Source organism: Limulus polyphemus, unplaced genomic scaffold, assembly GCF_000517525.1.
Source record: "Limulus polyphemus unplaced genomic scaffold, Limulus_polyphemus-2.1.2 Scaffold2888, whole genome shotgun sequence".
In the NCBI taxonomy this organism is placed as follows: domain Eukaryota; kingdom Metazoa; phylum Arthropoda; class Merostomata; order Xiphosura; family Limulidae; genus Limulus; species Limulus polyphemus.
In genome coordinates, this window is record NW_013668498.1 from 60,339 (window position 1) to 74,561 (window position 14,223).

At 33.8% G+C, this 14,223-nt stretch overlaps 1 protein-coding gene across 1 annotated transcript in view; it reads left to right on the forward strand.

Annotated features, from left to right (window-relative positions):
• Window positions 1-1,744: 1,744 nt before the first annotated feature.
• Window positions 1,745-14,223, forward strand: part of LOC106468141 (F-box only protein 28-like) — a 27,702-nt gene continuing 15,223 nt past the window's right edge. The window contains exons 1-2 of the mRNA XM_013928552.2: window positions 1,745-2,012; window positions 9,141-9,389. Of these exons, the coding sequence (XP_013784006.1) occupies window positions 1,902-2,012; window positions 9,141-9,389 (360 nt within the window). The 5' untranslated portion in view covers window positions 1,745-1,901. The remainder of the gene's footprint in view (window positions 2,013-9,140; window positions 9,390-14,223) is intronic.

Consider the following 14,223-nt stretch of genomic DNA (forward strand, 5'->3'; position numbering starts at 1 on the left):
AATTACTCACTACCTACACACACATTGTCAGGTCACGCCGTGACCATCTTATATATACCAGGCCACCCCCAATCTAACAAATGCTAGAGCACTCCCGAAGGAACAGGATAGTTCTAGAAAATAGGTGGCGTGACACAAGTCACGTGACCTCGCTGACGCAACAGTACATATAGAATTGTGGTACTTTCAGGTGAAACTGATTTCCCATCAAGTATCAGCTAGGCAAACTCGAAAATAGCTACAGATTCAATCGAGAAATTGAGTTTCTCTAATAGATAACTTGACTGAATTCTTTGATATGTAAAATAACGAATGGTATAAATAATGAGCCTGGATAAATTTGAATAAATTAACAAAGAAACAAAAAACGTAGTTTACATACCTACTCAGTCGAAATGACAGTCTTTTCTACTAAGCTGTATTTATCGGTGAAAAATCCCATAAGCACCGGACCATCCTGTATTTAGTTTCACAGCTCTTAAAAGAAGTAATGAAATATTCACTTGAATTAGTATAAACTGGCTAAGGAAGTTGAATTCAACAAGTAAGCTCGCTTTCTCTATCAACTTTACAGCGTCACCTAGTGACTTTTGTTCCCTTACAACATTAGTTGGCTGTTACATTTAGTCAACGTCATAATCCGCTAGCAAAGGATATTGCAATGTCAATCCTTTTAACTCGAATGTTAGATATTATCAAAATATCCCCTCAGGCAGAATAGACATCATTTACAGAACAAAGAAAGGGATTGAAATCTGTTGCCTAACACGCTCGCCCTTTCATCCGTAGGGGATGTTATAAAGTAAGAGTCAATCCTACTATTTGTTGGTAAAGATTAGCCCAAGAACTACAGGTGAGTGACGTTGACTAGCTGCATTCCTTCTAGTCTATGTCTTCAAAACTAGGGAAGGCTAGCGCAGATAGCCCTTGCGTACTTTGCGCGAAATTCAATAAATAAGCATATGTAGTGAATACTAATATACAGGTCTTACTAAATATATCTGGTTCAGGATCTCGAGATGTCTGTGTATGTTCATTATTGTTAGGTTAGGCCAAGGTCTAAGACCTATGTTATACCAACTGAAATAACAAAGACAAAACTCACTGCAAACCACTTTCCATGAATAAAACAATATATGGAAATCGCCATATAGCCAAAAAATAAATCTCAGTAACATAGAATTGTTTTTATGTTAATATAGTCGTCGTGGTGCGTTATGGTATTACACGAAAAAGATGAAGTACAAGTTGAGTTTTCCTTATTTTTAAATTAAGTGCGCCTACAAACAGTGTAGCAATATGAAAATAAAGCAATAATAGATTCTTAGCTTCAAGTATTTCTGTATTATCAGTAATAATGCTTTACAGGGATGGATACAAAACACTCTGGGACAGCCAATAGATCATTGTCCCACGATGAGACAGTGATAAGTTTACGGACTTTCAACGCTAAAATCTGGGGCTCGATTTCCCACGGTGGACACAGGAAATAGCCAAATGTGGTGTTGTTCTAAAACAAAGAATAGATCATGATGATTTACAGAGTTAAATCATTTATGTAACGTAAATAATAGTGATATATGCATACATAATTATGTGCTTATTTATGAAAAGTTATACTTGTGTATAAAAACATATTTTGCTAATGTAATAGTTAACTGACAAACACCAATTTATAAGCATAATGAAGTGTTTTTATTTTGAGTAACATACTACATCCCGTGTACGAAAGTATCCCTCTAGTGACAAGTGTAATTTTACGTTGATGGAACCAAAATTTCTTATTTCGTCAAGATTATGTATATGGTATAAATATTTTAATTTTATACATATTGAGAGTTTTCATATACTACAGAATAATTAATTGAAAAGTATTGCACATCAGTTATTTACAGAAGCTAATGGATGCTGAATTCGACAATGATGATGTACATATATTGAAGCTACCAACAGAGCTTCTAGAGAAAATCCTTACCTTTCTCTCCTATGATGAAATATGTCATCGAAGATTGGTAAGACTAAAATATAAAATATTACAGTAGCTACCAGGCCTGTTAGTATTATTTTACTGCTAGAACTACTACAAGCACTCCAACAATACAGGCCGTAAGGTAGAATTTACTCTAGTACTGTAGAAAATTGACTTTTTTGAGTGAAGAGAGGAAATGAGATTGTTTGTTAAAACTTATGTAACTGTACGGTGTTATTGTTAAATGTTAGCACAAAGTTAATGTTTGTTTTTTACTTGTTACATTGTATAAATAACCATTTTACACTTGTGTTTGTAGAGAAACAAGATTCAAGCTTGTATTATAAACTCTTATATTATAACTTCATCTTAGAAAACCAGTTTCTAAATGTTTTTTAAATATTTTTCCAAAGATGCAATTTAAAGTTAAATGTATATGATTTTTCCCCATTAAAATAACATTGCCTGTGCCATTAGGATAGAGATAGCCATTTGGTAATGAACATAATAAGAATCAGTATTTAAAGTTATTTTTAGAAATAACAATTTAATGTCTAAAAAATGTTTTATAAGGTGAAGTATTCAATTTAAAAGATTTACAAATAAGTTTTGTGTTATCTTAAAGTGCAAAGAAGGCTGTGGTTAAACTGAGATTTTGAAAGAAGTGGTACTTATTTTGTGATCATCTTTATAGAAGCAATATTGATCACAGTATAGTACAGTAGAGGATATACACTCCATGGGAACATGTTGAAATGTTATATCTTATTTTATTTTCTTATCCTCAGTCATTGCTGTTGACACTTGACTACAGCAGGCTTATGAACTAAGTTAATTGTGACACATGATTTTATTATATATATGCAGGCCTGCACATAGCACTTAGTATCAACACATTGCTGAAAGAACATGGTAGTGGTTTCTTTGTGATTGTCTTTTTTTTTTTTCACTTCCAATCAGAAGACCAGGAACAGTAATGGCTTGAATCCTCAAAAAGAGGAACAGAGTTTCAGACCATTCAGCCCCAATTTAACTCCTGAAAAAAAGAGAAATTATGGTTTCTCATTTAGCATAGATACAAGTTTGGAACACTCATTTATAATCTTAAAGTTTTTTCTTTGGTCTTTATGACCAATTTCAATGTATATGAGTGATGCAAATGTAAAACTAAAAGGCAGTGGGCATAAATTTTATGTCATAGTTACAATTAGGATTAAACTTAACCTTTCTAAGACAAATACTGATAAAGCCTGGTTAGCTAAAGTGCTCTGAATTTACTGATTTGCGATGTCAGTTTCTTTGCTATAAACATATGACAGGCCTTCCAATGATTTTGGCAAATAACATGTATAATAAGAAAGTACTTACACCAGAAACTTGTAATAAGTATAGTCTGTTGGATCCCATTCACATGCTGTATGATAGTATCCCAGTTCAGATAATGTAATGTTTCCTTATGTCCACTTGTTATGTCATTTTTTCTCTCAGAAGTAGATTTTTTTTTGGCAATAATTGAATATGTAACTAAATTAGTAAATGGAAAGAAAATTATTTAAAAACATTAGTTACAACACTGCTAATATTTTAATATTTTCATCTTCAATAAAATTCAGTATATAATATTGTTTCTGAGTGGATACACTTTAAACATAGTTTTGAGAGAGGATGTCAAACCATATACATGTATATATAGAAAAGTATGGCTGACCCAAGTTACTTATTTTTGGACTAAGAACTTGTATAGTTTTATATTTAGAGTTATTCTATAATACACCCCATTTTAGGCATGTATACCTTAGTGTCAATTTCACTTTTATAAATTTGTATTCTGAAAAAGTACTGAAGTAGCTCTTTATGGTATGCAGAATTAAATTAAACGTTTTTATTACTGACTGCATGATCTATTTAAAACAAACCTTGAAAACAAAGTATTTTGTTTCAGATGTTTGAAGAGTCGCTAAAAGTCAAAATTAACACTGACAGTAAGGTACGATGTATATTAAATCTAGAGCTGAGCAATTTAATAAACTACCTATGAACACTGATTACATCAATTAATGTCATTTAAACCAATCGATTATTAATTGAAATTAATGTTTTTGAGTATTACTATTTTTGATTATTACAGCTATTGATTGAAATTATGATACATTGATTGTTACAAAAATAATCAGCTAATCAAAATTGGTGTTTTCAATTATTACTGTTTTTGTTTATTCCAACTCTCCATATTAAAGTAATAGAAATATTATTATTATGTTTGTTTGTTGCTAAGTGTAAAGCTACATAACATGCTAATTTTCAATTGTTGACAAATGGGAAGGCAATTTTCTGTCAGCACCCATGACCATCACTTGTACGTACTATGGTTTGAGGAACACTGTGCTAATCATTTTGTCAAATGTAATTGATTAATGGGTCTGTTGATTAATCAGTTAGCAGATACCACTAGTTGCCCAATTCAAATTAAATTTGAGGCTCAATACTTTTATTTTTATAATTTTTAACTTAAATGGATATATTTTTAAGCAAATGCAAAAACAAATATTTCCAGAGTAAAATAATCATTTTATGATAGCCGTGGCACTCGAAATTCTTTAAGACAGGATTAAAATAAATTAATCAATGAAACCTTTTTATCCTTTTTGTTAGCTATATTTTTGTGCACTAGCAATACCAAGCATGGGGTGCACGTATACCCATTTTGATTTTATTACTAATCAGGATCTTTACCAGCCTACCCTCAAATTGAACTTCTTTTAGGAAGGATTAGAATAAATTCATGTATGAGACCTTGGGCATGGTCAAATACATCAGTTTAAAGGGTTTGATCTCCTGGGCCCAAAACTGTAATTACATCTTAAATCAGTCCAGAAATGATGAAGGTATGAGCTAAAAGTTTGTACTTGAAAAACTCGGAGCCATTCTATGAGCCACTATGCTGTGGCTAATAAAACAGTGTGTGTATTTGCTTTCTAGATAATCTCATTTCACTGGGTTCATTAATTAGAAAACTTACCTTTTTTCCTGGAATCTTTTTGCATCAAACAAATCACTTAAGATCCTATGCGTGAATGTTTGAAGATAATGTTTCTTATTTGATACGACGTGTCAGATTTAACCATAGCAACTAACACTACCCATGTGACTGATCATTCTCATTCAATGTAGCAGAGGCCATGACTTTAACATATCATCTGCTTACCACTGAAGCACACTGGCTGTGAACATTCTTGTATGATGTGCAGTGTTATAACCATTCTTCCCATGGGAAGAACAACTGTTGTCTCCATAGAATGAAAAAGGAACAAAGGGAGCTAGAATGAAGTCAGTGTATAGCTGGGTGATTAGTGGTACTTGCTAATTAATTAATTGACAATCCTATTAATCTATGGTTTTCAAACAAGACCCAAAACTTGAGCACTTTTGAATAGTTTAGTGTTCTTCTTCAGGAGAATAAAGGGTTATGTTTAATGAGTGTAATGAAATATATAGGCACAGATGTCATCATCATGTAAACCAGATGTTCGATATGAGTTAGCCTTGAGAACTATCCAATCATAACCTAGAGTTGTTGGTGTCAGGTTAAGTTTGTGTCATAGAGGTGTGTACAGTACATAAAAGGCTTAAGTGTGATAATAGTTATAAGAAATATTAACCTTTTTTTCTTTTTTTAAGGATAAAATTTTAAATAAAATAACTGCAAAAGATGGTGGGAAATAGAGAAAATGATAATGTGATGCAATATATATAAAATAATACCAGTACAGAGAAATTAAAGCATGAATAATACTAATAATGTAAAGTAAGTTTAATTGATCTATTATATTCAATTAATTGGTTAGTACAGTGTTCCTCAAACCATGGTGTGTACAATTTAAAAAAAATGGTGATAGTTGATGCCAGCCTTCCCTCTATTTAACAATTCAAAAAGAAAAAAATGGTGGTGGTGGGTGCTGCCAACCAGTTGGCTTCCTTCTAGTCAGCAGTTCATGAAGAAAAAAAAAATTAGTGATGGCTACTTCTAGAGAGTTGCCTTTCCTCTAGTCAGCAGTTTGAAATTAATGACAATAGCAGATCAGCTTAATGGCATTTCCATAACAAAACAGGGTGAGCGAGATTGGTGGCAATGAGAATTGAACCAGAGACCATTGAATCATGAGCTCAAATCAACAAAGCTTAACGAACTTGAAAAAAAACTTATAAGGGTAAAATTAGGCAGTGCACAGATAACCTTATGTTCAACTACAAGCAAATATAATAACAATATTTTTATTACTTTGATTATTGGAATAATCAAAAACAGTAATGATTGGAAAATTTAATTTTGATTCATTGATTTAACTGCTCATACTTAATTGATTAAATCATCTGCTGTACTTTCTTGACCATGTGTTATATGAAAAATACATAGATTCAGAATAAATGAATTTTTTTAAAAAAACTTTTAATGCCTTTTGAACTATCCCGAGTCATTATTTTTAATTAGATTTAAACAAAATTCAAAATTACTCCTAGGGACATATTCTAAAATCTTCCAAATCTCAGAAGTCAAACAAGAAGCATGTGTGATATGCATGCATATTATGCATTTTCTGTTGTCACATTTTTAATGTAAATTGCTGGAAGTAAGTTGATTACTAAGTTATTATGGAACAGCTTTCATTGGTAATGCTAAAAAACTAGATAAATAATTGGCTTGGTTTAAACTGTTTTTTATTGGATAATTTATAACCGTCGAAGAGGATCTTAATAGGTTTAGTGAGTGTTCATAGAAGTAAAACATGCATTTATTTTAAATATTGAGAAATACAAAGTCATATAGTTTAAGTACAACAATCTAGAAAGACCTTATAATTTGGATGGGAATTATATGGATGAGCTGAGGAAGAAATAAGTTTGTATATAAACATTATAATACCTCAGAGAATTTTGCTGAGGTCTTGGTAGAATGAAAAAGGTCATGTTTTAAAGTACAAGTTTGTATCTGTGAATTGTAAGGTAATTAGGGGAATTTATTTATAGTGTTTCAGATAGTGAGGGAAGTTAATAATTTGTGTTTGGGCATCCTGTTTAATTTTAACAACTATTACCATATATAAGTTAATAATGATTACTTATATGTTAAGGTTATTACATGTTGTGGAAACATAGATCCAGATGTATTTGCAGAACAAAATTACTTTATGCTTTGTTAAGATCCTAAAACAGATGTGCCATCAAATCTTATCCCCCAATACAAATTATATCCTATGGATAGGATTTAGCATCTATGTAACAAATTTTAAAACAAGTACAGGAATGAATTTACCTTCATTAATGTTGTGATCAAATGAACTGCTATAATATGAAGAACATAGCAGTAATGTTGCTTAAAATATCTTGAAAACATATGCAGTTTGTGAGAAGGATGCGACTAGAGGATTAGAATTTGGATGATTGTCTTGTTTGCATCACACATGCGCATATTAACAAGTAATGAATCAAAATATTTGAAATATGAATGTGAACAGATATTACCATGCAGATACTGATTTCAAAGTGTAAACTAATAAAACAATAATCAAGAACATGCAACATTTTATTTAAAGCTTATCTGGGTCAGAGTTTCAACCCTTTTCTGAAGGTAAAATAAACCTAATTTGGCCAAACAATTTCTAAGTTGAGGCATAGTGAAGTGGTATTTTACTTATATATATAAATTGAACTCAGAATGCTGATAGTGTTTTTGTTTTTCTTGAAAAAGAATTCAGTAATTGTATTTGTACACATTATCAAATATTTTACACAAATGAGTATTGGGTGATAAAAATTTTCACACACATGCTTGATATATTTTAATTTTCTCTCAGGATATAATTTTGGTGTTTGTGAATTATTCAAATTTATTTATTTTTAATTATACTTAAGCACAAAACATTAAAACCTTTCTGTTTATATCATTTTGAGTCATTTAGCCTGCTAAAACTTAATTGGATTTTCTTAACCAATTTTTGGAATAGCAAAATTTTGAAGTATTTTAAAAAATAAATGTCTTATATCAATTTTTGGCACCAAAATATAACTGGAGAGTCAACTACAGCAGTTATGTAGAAATAATAATCTTCCTTTACATTATAATTCTTATCCAGATTTGCTTGAGAAATATCTTTTATGTGAAAAAGTTAGAACATTACTTTGTACATTAATAGTGTTCAAGTTGGATAAGCTCCTCGATGTTTTAAGTAATGAATATAATGTACACTGTATTACATCTTAAGATTACATACACACATGGGAATTAAAAATAAACTCTTTTTTAGTTTCAAAACTGAAAAGCTTTGTTCAGTTTAAAGTTCTTTTTGGAGATCATCTGTATGTCACAAGTAACGCGTCTTTATATTCTTATTTTATGAAAACAGCATGGTCAAAGTAGTCCTTGCATCAGGAATATTGATAATTATACTTTAAAAAATTGTACTTTTCAGTAAGTATTATTTTTGAAACATTTTATCACTAAATACTAACATTTTATTGTAATATTTGGAATGTATCTTAGTAATAAGAGAAGGAGAGGGAAGAAAAGCTAATAGAAAATTAAAATATACAAAAGAATGTTCAAAGATGATTTTTAGATATGGGCTAATATTTAAATTGCCATCTCCATATCACACAAAAATACAAGTTTTATTTTCTTTAGCTCTACTTCAAGACAATCCTAACTACATGTTATAATCATCAGCATTTTCTTAGTTTAAAATCTTGTATTCAGTATTTTAAAAATTCCATTAAAGTTTGATTATTATTTTCTAAATATTTTATTTTCTGCAAAGGGAGTGCTGGTATGATGTTGTCCAGTGTGTATGCCTTTCTCTAGGGAAATGGTCATTCTCTCCACCATTCCTTCTTCCTGCTAATTCCTCGACCCCCCCCCCTCCTTCTGACTTCCAGTTTGACATCTGCCCACCCCCACAATATATTGCTCTAGGCAACTGCCTAGGTTGCTTACCATTAGACCATCACTGAATATACATAGTATTTCATTTTAAGTTACTTATAAAATTATTTCTAAAAATTGTTGACATAAAATATGCTCAAATCATGTATCTAAAGTTTCCTACAAAAATAAAACTAATAATAACGAATTATTTCATTATTGAGTCTGCTGTCAATTTTTTGTCTTTCCTTAAAGGTATGCAAGAAGTTTAACAGGTGTTGTCAGCATGTCCTGAATGTAGGATTTATTCAGGTTGAAAAGTTCCATGCTCGGTGCCTCAGAAATGTTAAGGCACAGTTACCAAGAAGAGAGTCTGAACGAAGAAATCACCCACTTGCACGTCATTGTGACATTTTAACAGCAGTTGAAACAAGGCTGTCTCTACTAAGCATGACTTTCATGAAGTATGTTGAAATGGGTTTGTGTTGTTTTATTCCTGGAAAGGTAAGTGAAAAATACAATATGTATTGTACTAACACTTAACATAATATATGGACAACAGCGGACTATTTGGTCCTTCAAGGCTGTCCCTTCATGCTCACCCTTAAGAAAAGTAAGTGCTTAAACCCACCCTTTGTTTCATTTCTTAGGAAACTGTTGATTTTCCTTTTAAACTCTTTTTACAGTACTGGACTCTGTTATTGCTAATGGCAGCTCATTCCATAAACCTTGTTAAAAAATAAAACTGTCTTAGCTGAAGTCTATTTTATCTTTTACAAATCTTAAACTTGTGTCCTCTCATCTACTGTCTTCAGAATATAGCACAAAGAAATCAGAGGCCTTCATTTTTTATATCCCCTAAATAATTTTGTAAATTTGAATAAGATCATTCTTAACATTCTTTCATCAAGAGAAAAAAGTTATCTTAACATAGCCCCATAAGATAACCTTTCCATCCCCAAAATTATCCTACCAGTTGTCTTCTGAATTTATAGTTCCATTATTTTGCCTGTAAGAATAAGGATATATTTTTTATGTATAAAAATGCCTATATTTCTTATTGAAGTTATTTTAACTTTTGAAAGCCTTTTGATTATATATTATATGGTTCATATTTAAGTGTTTTTGCTTTATGCTTTTGGCTGAATGTTAACCTACAAGTCATAGCCCAAAGTTACAAATTTCTATAACCTATAGTAAACTTGCAACCAGAGATTATGCATTTGCATTTTTGCTTTGGATTGTTTAACTAGAAAAGTCCGCACATCTTTTGTACATAACAATTCAATCATAAAAGTTATTTTTATCATTAAGGATTTTTACCACAGCTTTATTCTAAGAGCATAATATTCAGATTAATATGTTTATTTTTAAAAAAATGAAACTGGGAAAAATAAATTATCTTGAAGTTTGTGAACTTTTCTAAAATTGAAAAAGAACAATTCTACTTCAGAGTTAATTTGTAAAAAAAAAAAAACAATTTAAGAGCACAATAAAAAAAAAGTCTTGACAAGAGCCCTGCCAAATGAGAAGTGATAGTTCTGCAGAATCGAATAGAGGGAGTCACATGAATTAGGAGGGTGTATCACACTCCTATTGGTGGAGGGTTGTCACACGATGATCAACATGCAAGACACAGTTGAACCATATTGATTGTTGGGTATGTGGGAGCTCAAGGGTTGTGGCATGTGAAAAAAATTTTTGCATATAGAGAGCATCACTGAACGAGAATAGTTATTTATGTTAGCAGAGGTAATGTAATGGATCAGAATACAAACAAACTAGCCTTCTCAAATAATGAAACACTGCAATAATCTCAAAACACCAGTACCAGAAAGAATAATTCAAGGACTGTTCTAACACTGTTGTGTTTGACCATTTATTGTTAACAATGAATTATGAAGTCCAAGTTACCACTTCTACCAGCACACAGGCTGCAGGTAGGGGTAACTCGGCTATGGAATTATTGGCTTTCATCCACCATGAGATTGTTTGTTTTTTGAGTGAACCTCTTCTCCTGATGTTGTACATATTCCTCTTGAACATGCCAAACCTGTTTGGGTCGATGAGGAATCTGACAGCTTTTTCCTCCACCTCATTTTGCCGTGTCTTCCTATGCCCCTACTGTGGAATCAGCTTGGCCAAATGCAGCTTTTTTTAAGATATGATTTCTCGGATGTTTTCTGTTTTATCTATTTCCCCAGTTTCTTATAATCCCCTTCCTTCTTTGTTACCCCCTCCTCTCAGTATTTTGTGTCCCCACCTTCCTTGGATGTTAGGGTTCATGCAGAGCATTTTGTCTTTCACATGGTTGAGGGTGCTAGCATGCCTCACACTCCACTGGCTTCAAATCAGTTTGCTTTGGCCTACCATCAGGCTGAATTTCCATTTCTTGATTCTCAACAGTTGGAATAAATTTTGCGTGTGTGGGGTGCAGATCCTGATCCTCCTGTTTGTTCATCCCACTCACAGTTTTCCCACCTTTGTTTTACCCTATTGAGTCTCCTATGGTATTTGTCTACTATCCACCTCTTTTCCAATGCACTCCATCGAGATCTTGAGGGTATTTCGAGGGATAGCCTTTCTCTGATTACCTCCACGTTGGCACATTTGTCTTCCTCGGCTCTTTCCTTACACACATGGTTTCTCTGGTGTTGGGATCTTCTGGAGAAGGATGCTCTATTGTCCCAAGTTTGTTTACCACCTACTTACATCTGGGACATACTTTTCTCCAGTTGTCTGTTTTCAAAATTATTCCTGAGACTTTGGAATCCCGTGTTGAATCAGTGAGACAACAATCAACCCTTTCATCTTTGGTTGATCGTTTGTCTTGTTCACAGCCTAGACAAGTCCCTATTACTGTTTTCTCTCCTACTCCTTCCCAGCTCTTACCAGTTATTTTCTCTAGGGGGTTTCTCCTTTCATTGTATTATTAAACGCAGATGGACACGTCGCCAACAGTACCAGTGACTACCTGATGAGTTCTGGTCCAGTTAGAACTTGCTTGACTGATTTTGTCGTAGATCTGTGGGTTATTCAGGTATTATCTGAGAAACTTGTCATTTACTTCCTTTCCTCTCCTCTGTTGTCTCAGGTACCTATATCCTTTCCATTGCCTCAGGATCCTACCACCAGTCAACATCTGTTTGAAGCCATACAAAATCTTCTTTCCTAAAAACTAATGAACCTGTAACTCATCCTTGCTCCAGTTTATTATTCAAAGCTGTTTGTGGTACCCAATAAAACCAGAGACTGGCAACTTGTAATTGATTTGTCTCTCCTCAATAAATTTTTGGTTCTGCCCTGATTTACCATGGAGTCCTTTCTTACCCTCAGGTGGGCTTTTTCTCCAGGTTTATGGATGATCAAGGTAGATGTCATGGATGCTTTCTGCATATTCCAGTATCTCGTCTGTCGAAGTGCTATCTTCATATTGTTCAACACAGGGTAGTTTGTTAATTTTGCTCCCCCCATTCTTGCTTGCTCCTCCCTGAATATCTTTTGTTGAGTGGTAAAGGCTTTTGCCCAACATATGCATGCTCAGAGGTTGCTCTTACACCATTACATGGATGATTTGCTTCTGTTAGCTCATTCCAAACAAGAGTCTGCCCATCATACTCATCTTCTGCTCTTGGAGGCAGCTCATGTGTTGGTAAATCACTTTGGAGAAGTCATTCCTTATATATATACCCAATATTTTGTCCACTTGGGTGTCTTTTTCAACACTCATCTCAGTTTGGACCAACCTTCTCCTCTTCGACCCCCCTTGAGTCCCCAGGAAGCCCTTATCCCCTTGGGTCAAGTGCATATGAGATCTCTTCAGTGGACTCTACACAACCAATGGCACCTTGCACAGGATCCATTAGAGATTCCTATTTCCTTTCCTCCTTCCCTTATTGACAATCTGCATTGGTGGTTGGACAAGGCTTACACATCAGTAAGTGTTCTACTTCCTTCCCTTCATCCAGATTGCAAAGCTTGACATACTTTCCCTCCAGGTTTGGGGGGCATGGGTCAATCAGCAGGAAGCTTCAGGTCTGTGGTCTCCTGTCGAGCAATCTTACCATATCAACATCTTGGAGCTTCTGGCTGTACATTGTGCTTTGGATCATTTTCTTCATCTTGCCAGGAATCATCTGATCATTCCAACAATTCTATGGTTGTGGCTTATATCAATCACCAGGGCAGCACCTGTTCTCATTCCATTTGTGGTCGATCTTTGATCTCCTTTTTTTGGGGCCCACATGCTCAGTATTTGTCTCCTTGCATGCCATGTTCTGGGTGATTTCAATCTGGTTGCGGATCATCTTTCCCATCCCAGTAAAGTTTATCCAATGGAGTGGTTTCTTGAACCTCTCATTTTCCAGTGGCTATGCCTTCAGTGGGGTACTCCTCACCTGGATGCATTTGCCACATCCCTCAATACCATGTTACCTCTGTTTTGGTCTCTGATTCCTCATCCACTTGCACTGGATGTTGATGCATTCAGTCAGGATTTGACCAACAAATACCTTTATGTGTATCCTCACATCCATATTATTTCCAAGGTGATTTTGATCATCCATGCCACTCTGTGTCAAGTCCTTCTGTTTGCTCCTTACTGGCTGGCACAACCATGGTTTCCGTGGCTACTCCAGCTCCAATCTACTCTACCATTACCTCGTCTTCTTACTCCATTCCTGCTACATTTCTTCTTTTATCCAGCCCTTCATATCCTCTATCTTCATGCCTGGTTTTATCTGGTCTAGATTGTTCTGGCATGTTCATTCATTTTTAGTTTTTCTATTTGCCCTTCCTCTATGGATGTTTATCAACAGAAGTGGAATGTTTTCCACTGTTGGTCTTTGGGTTGGGGTTTTCTCCTGCATGACCCACTGTTCCTCTTCTTATGGACTTACTCACTTGGCTATTTGATCAGGGGTCTTTGGTCTCCTTGATCACAGGTTATCAGGCTGTCTTATTCCACATTTAAAATTTTTCTGATCGTGGGTTATTGGGCTGCCTTATTCCACACTCTTCATTTTTCCTGGTGTTGTAAAGTTTGTACCTTTCCTACCCTCTCCCTATTGTTGCATTCCTTCTGGATTCGTTTTCCCTCCTCGTCGAGCATTCCTTCCAGATTGTCAGTGTGGTTCTTCACTGTCTTACTTTGCCTCTGTTTGAACCTCTGTCTTTGTGTTCAATTTTTCACTTATCCCTTAAGACTTATTTCCTTCTTCTATTGGCCTCTAGACATCATCTGTCAGATTTATTTGCCATTGACATTTCATGTACCCTAAATCATTCCACATATGTTCTCCTTTATATATATATATATATATATATATATATATATATA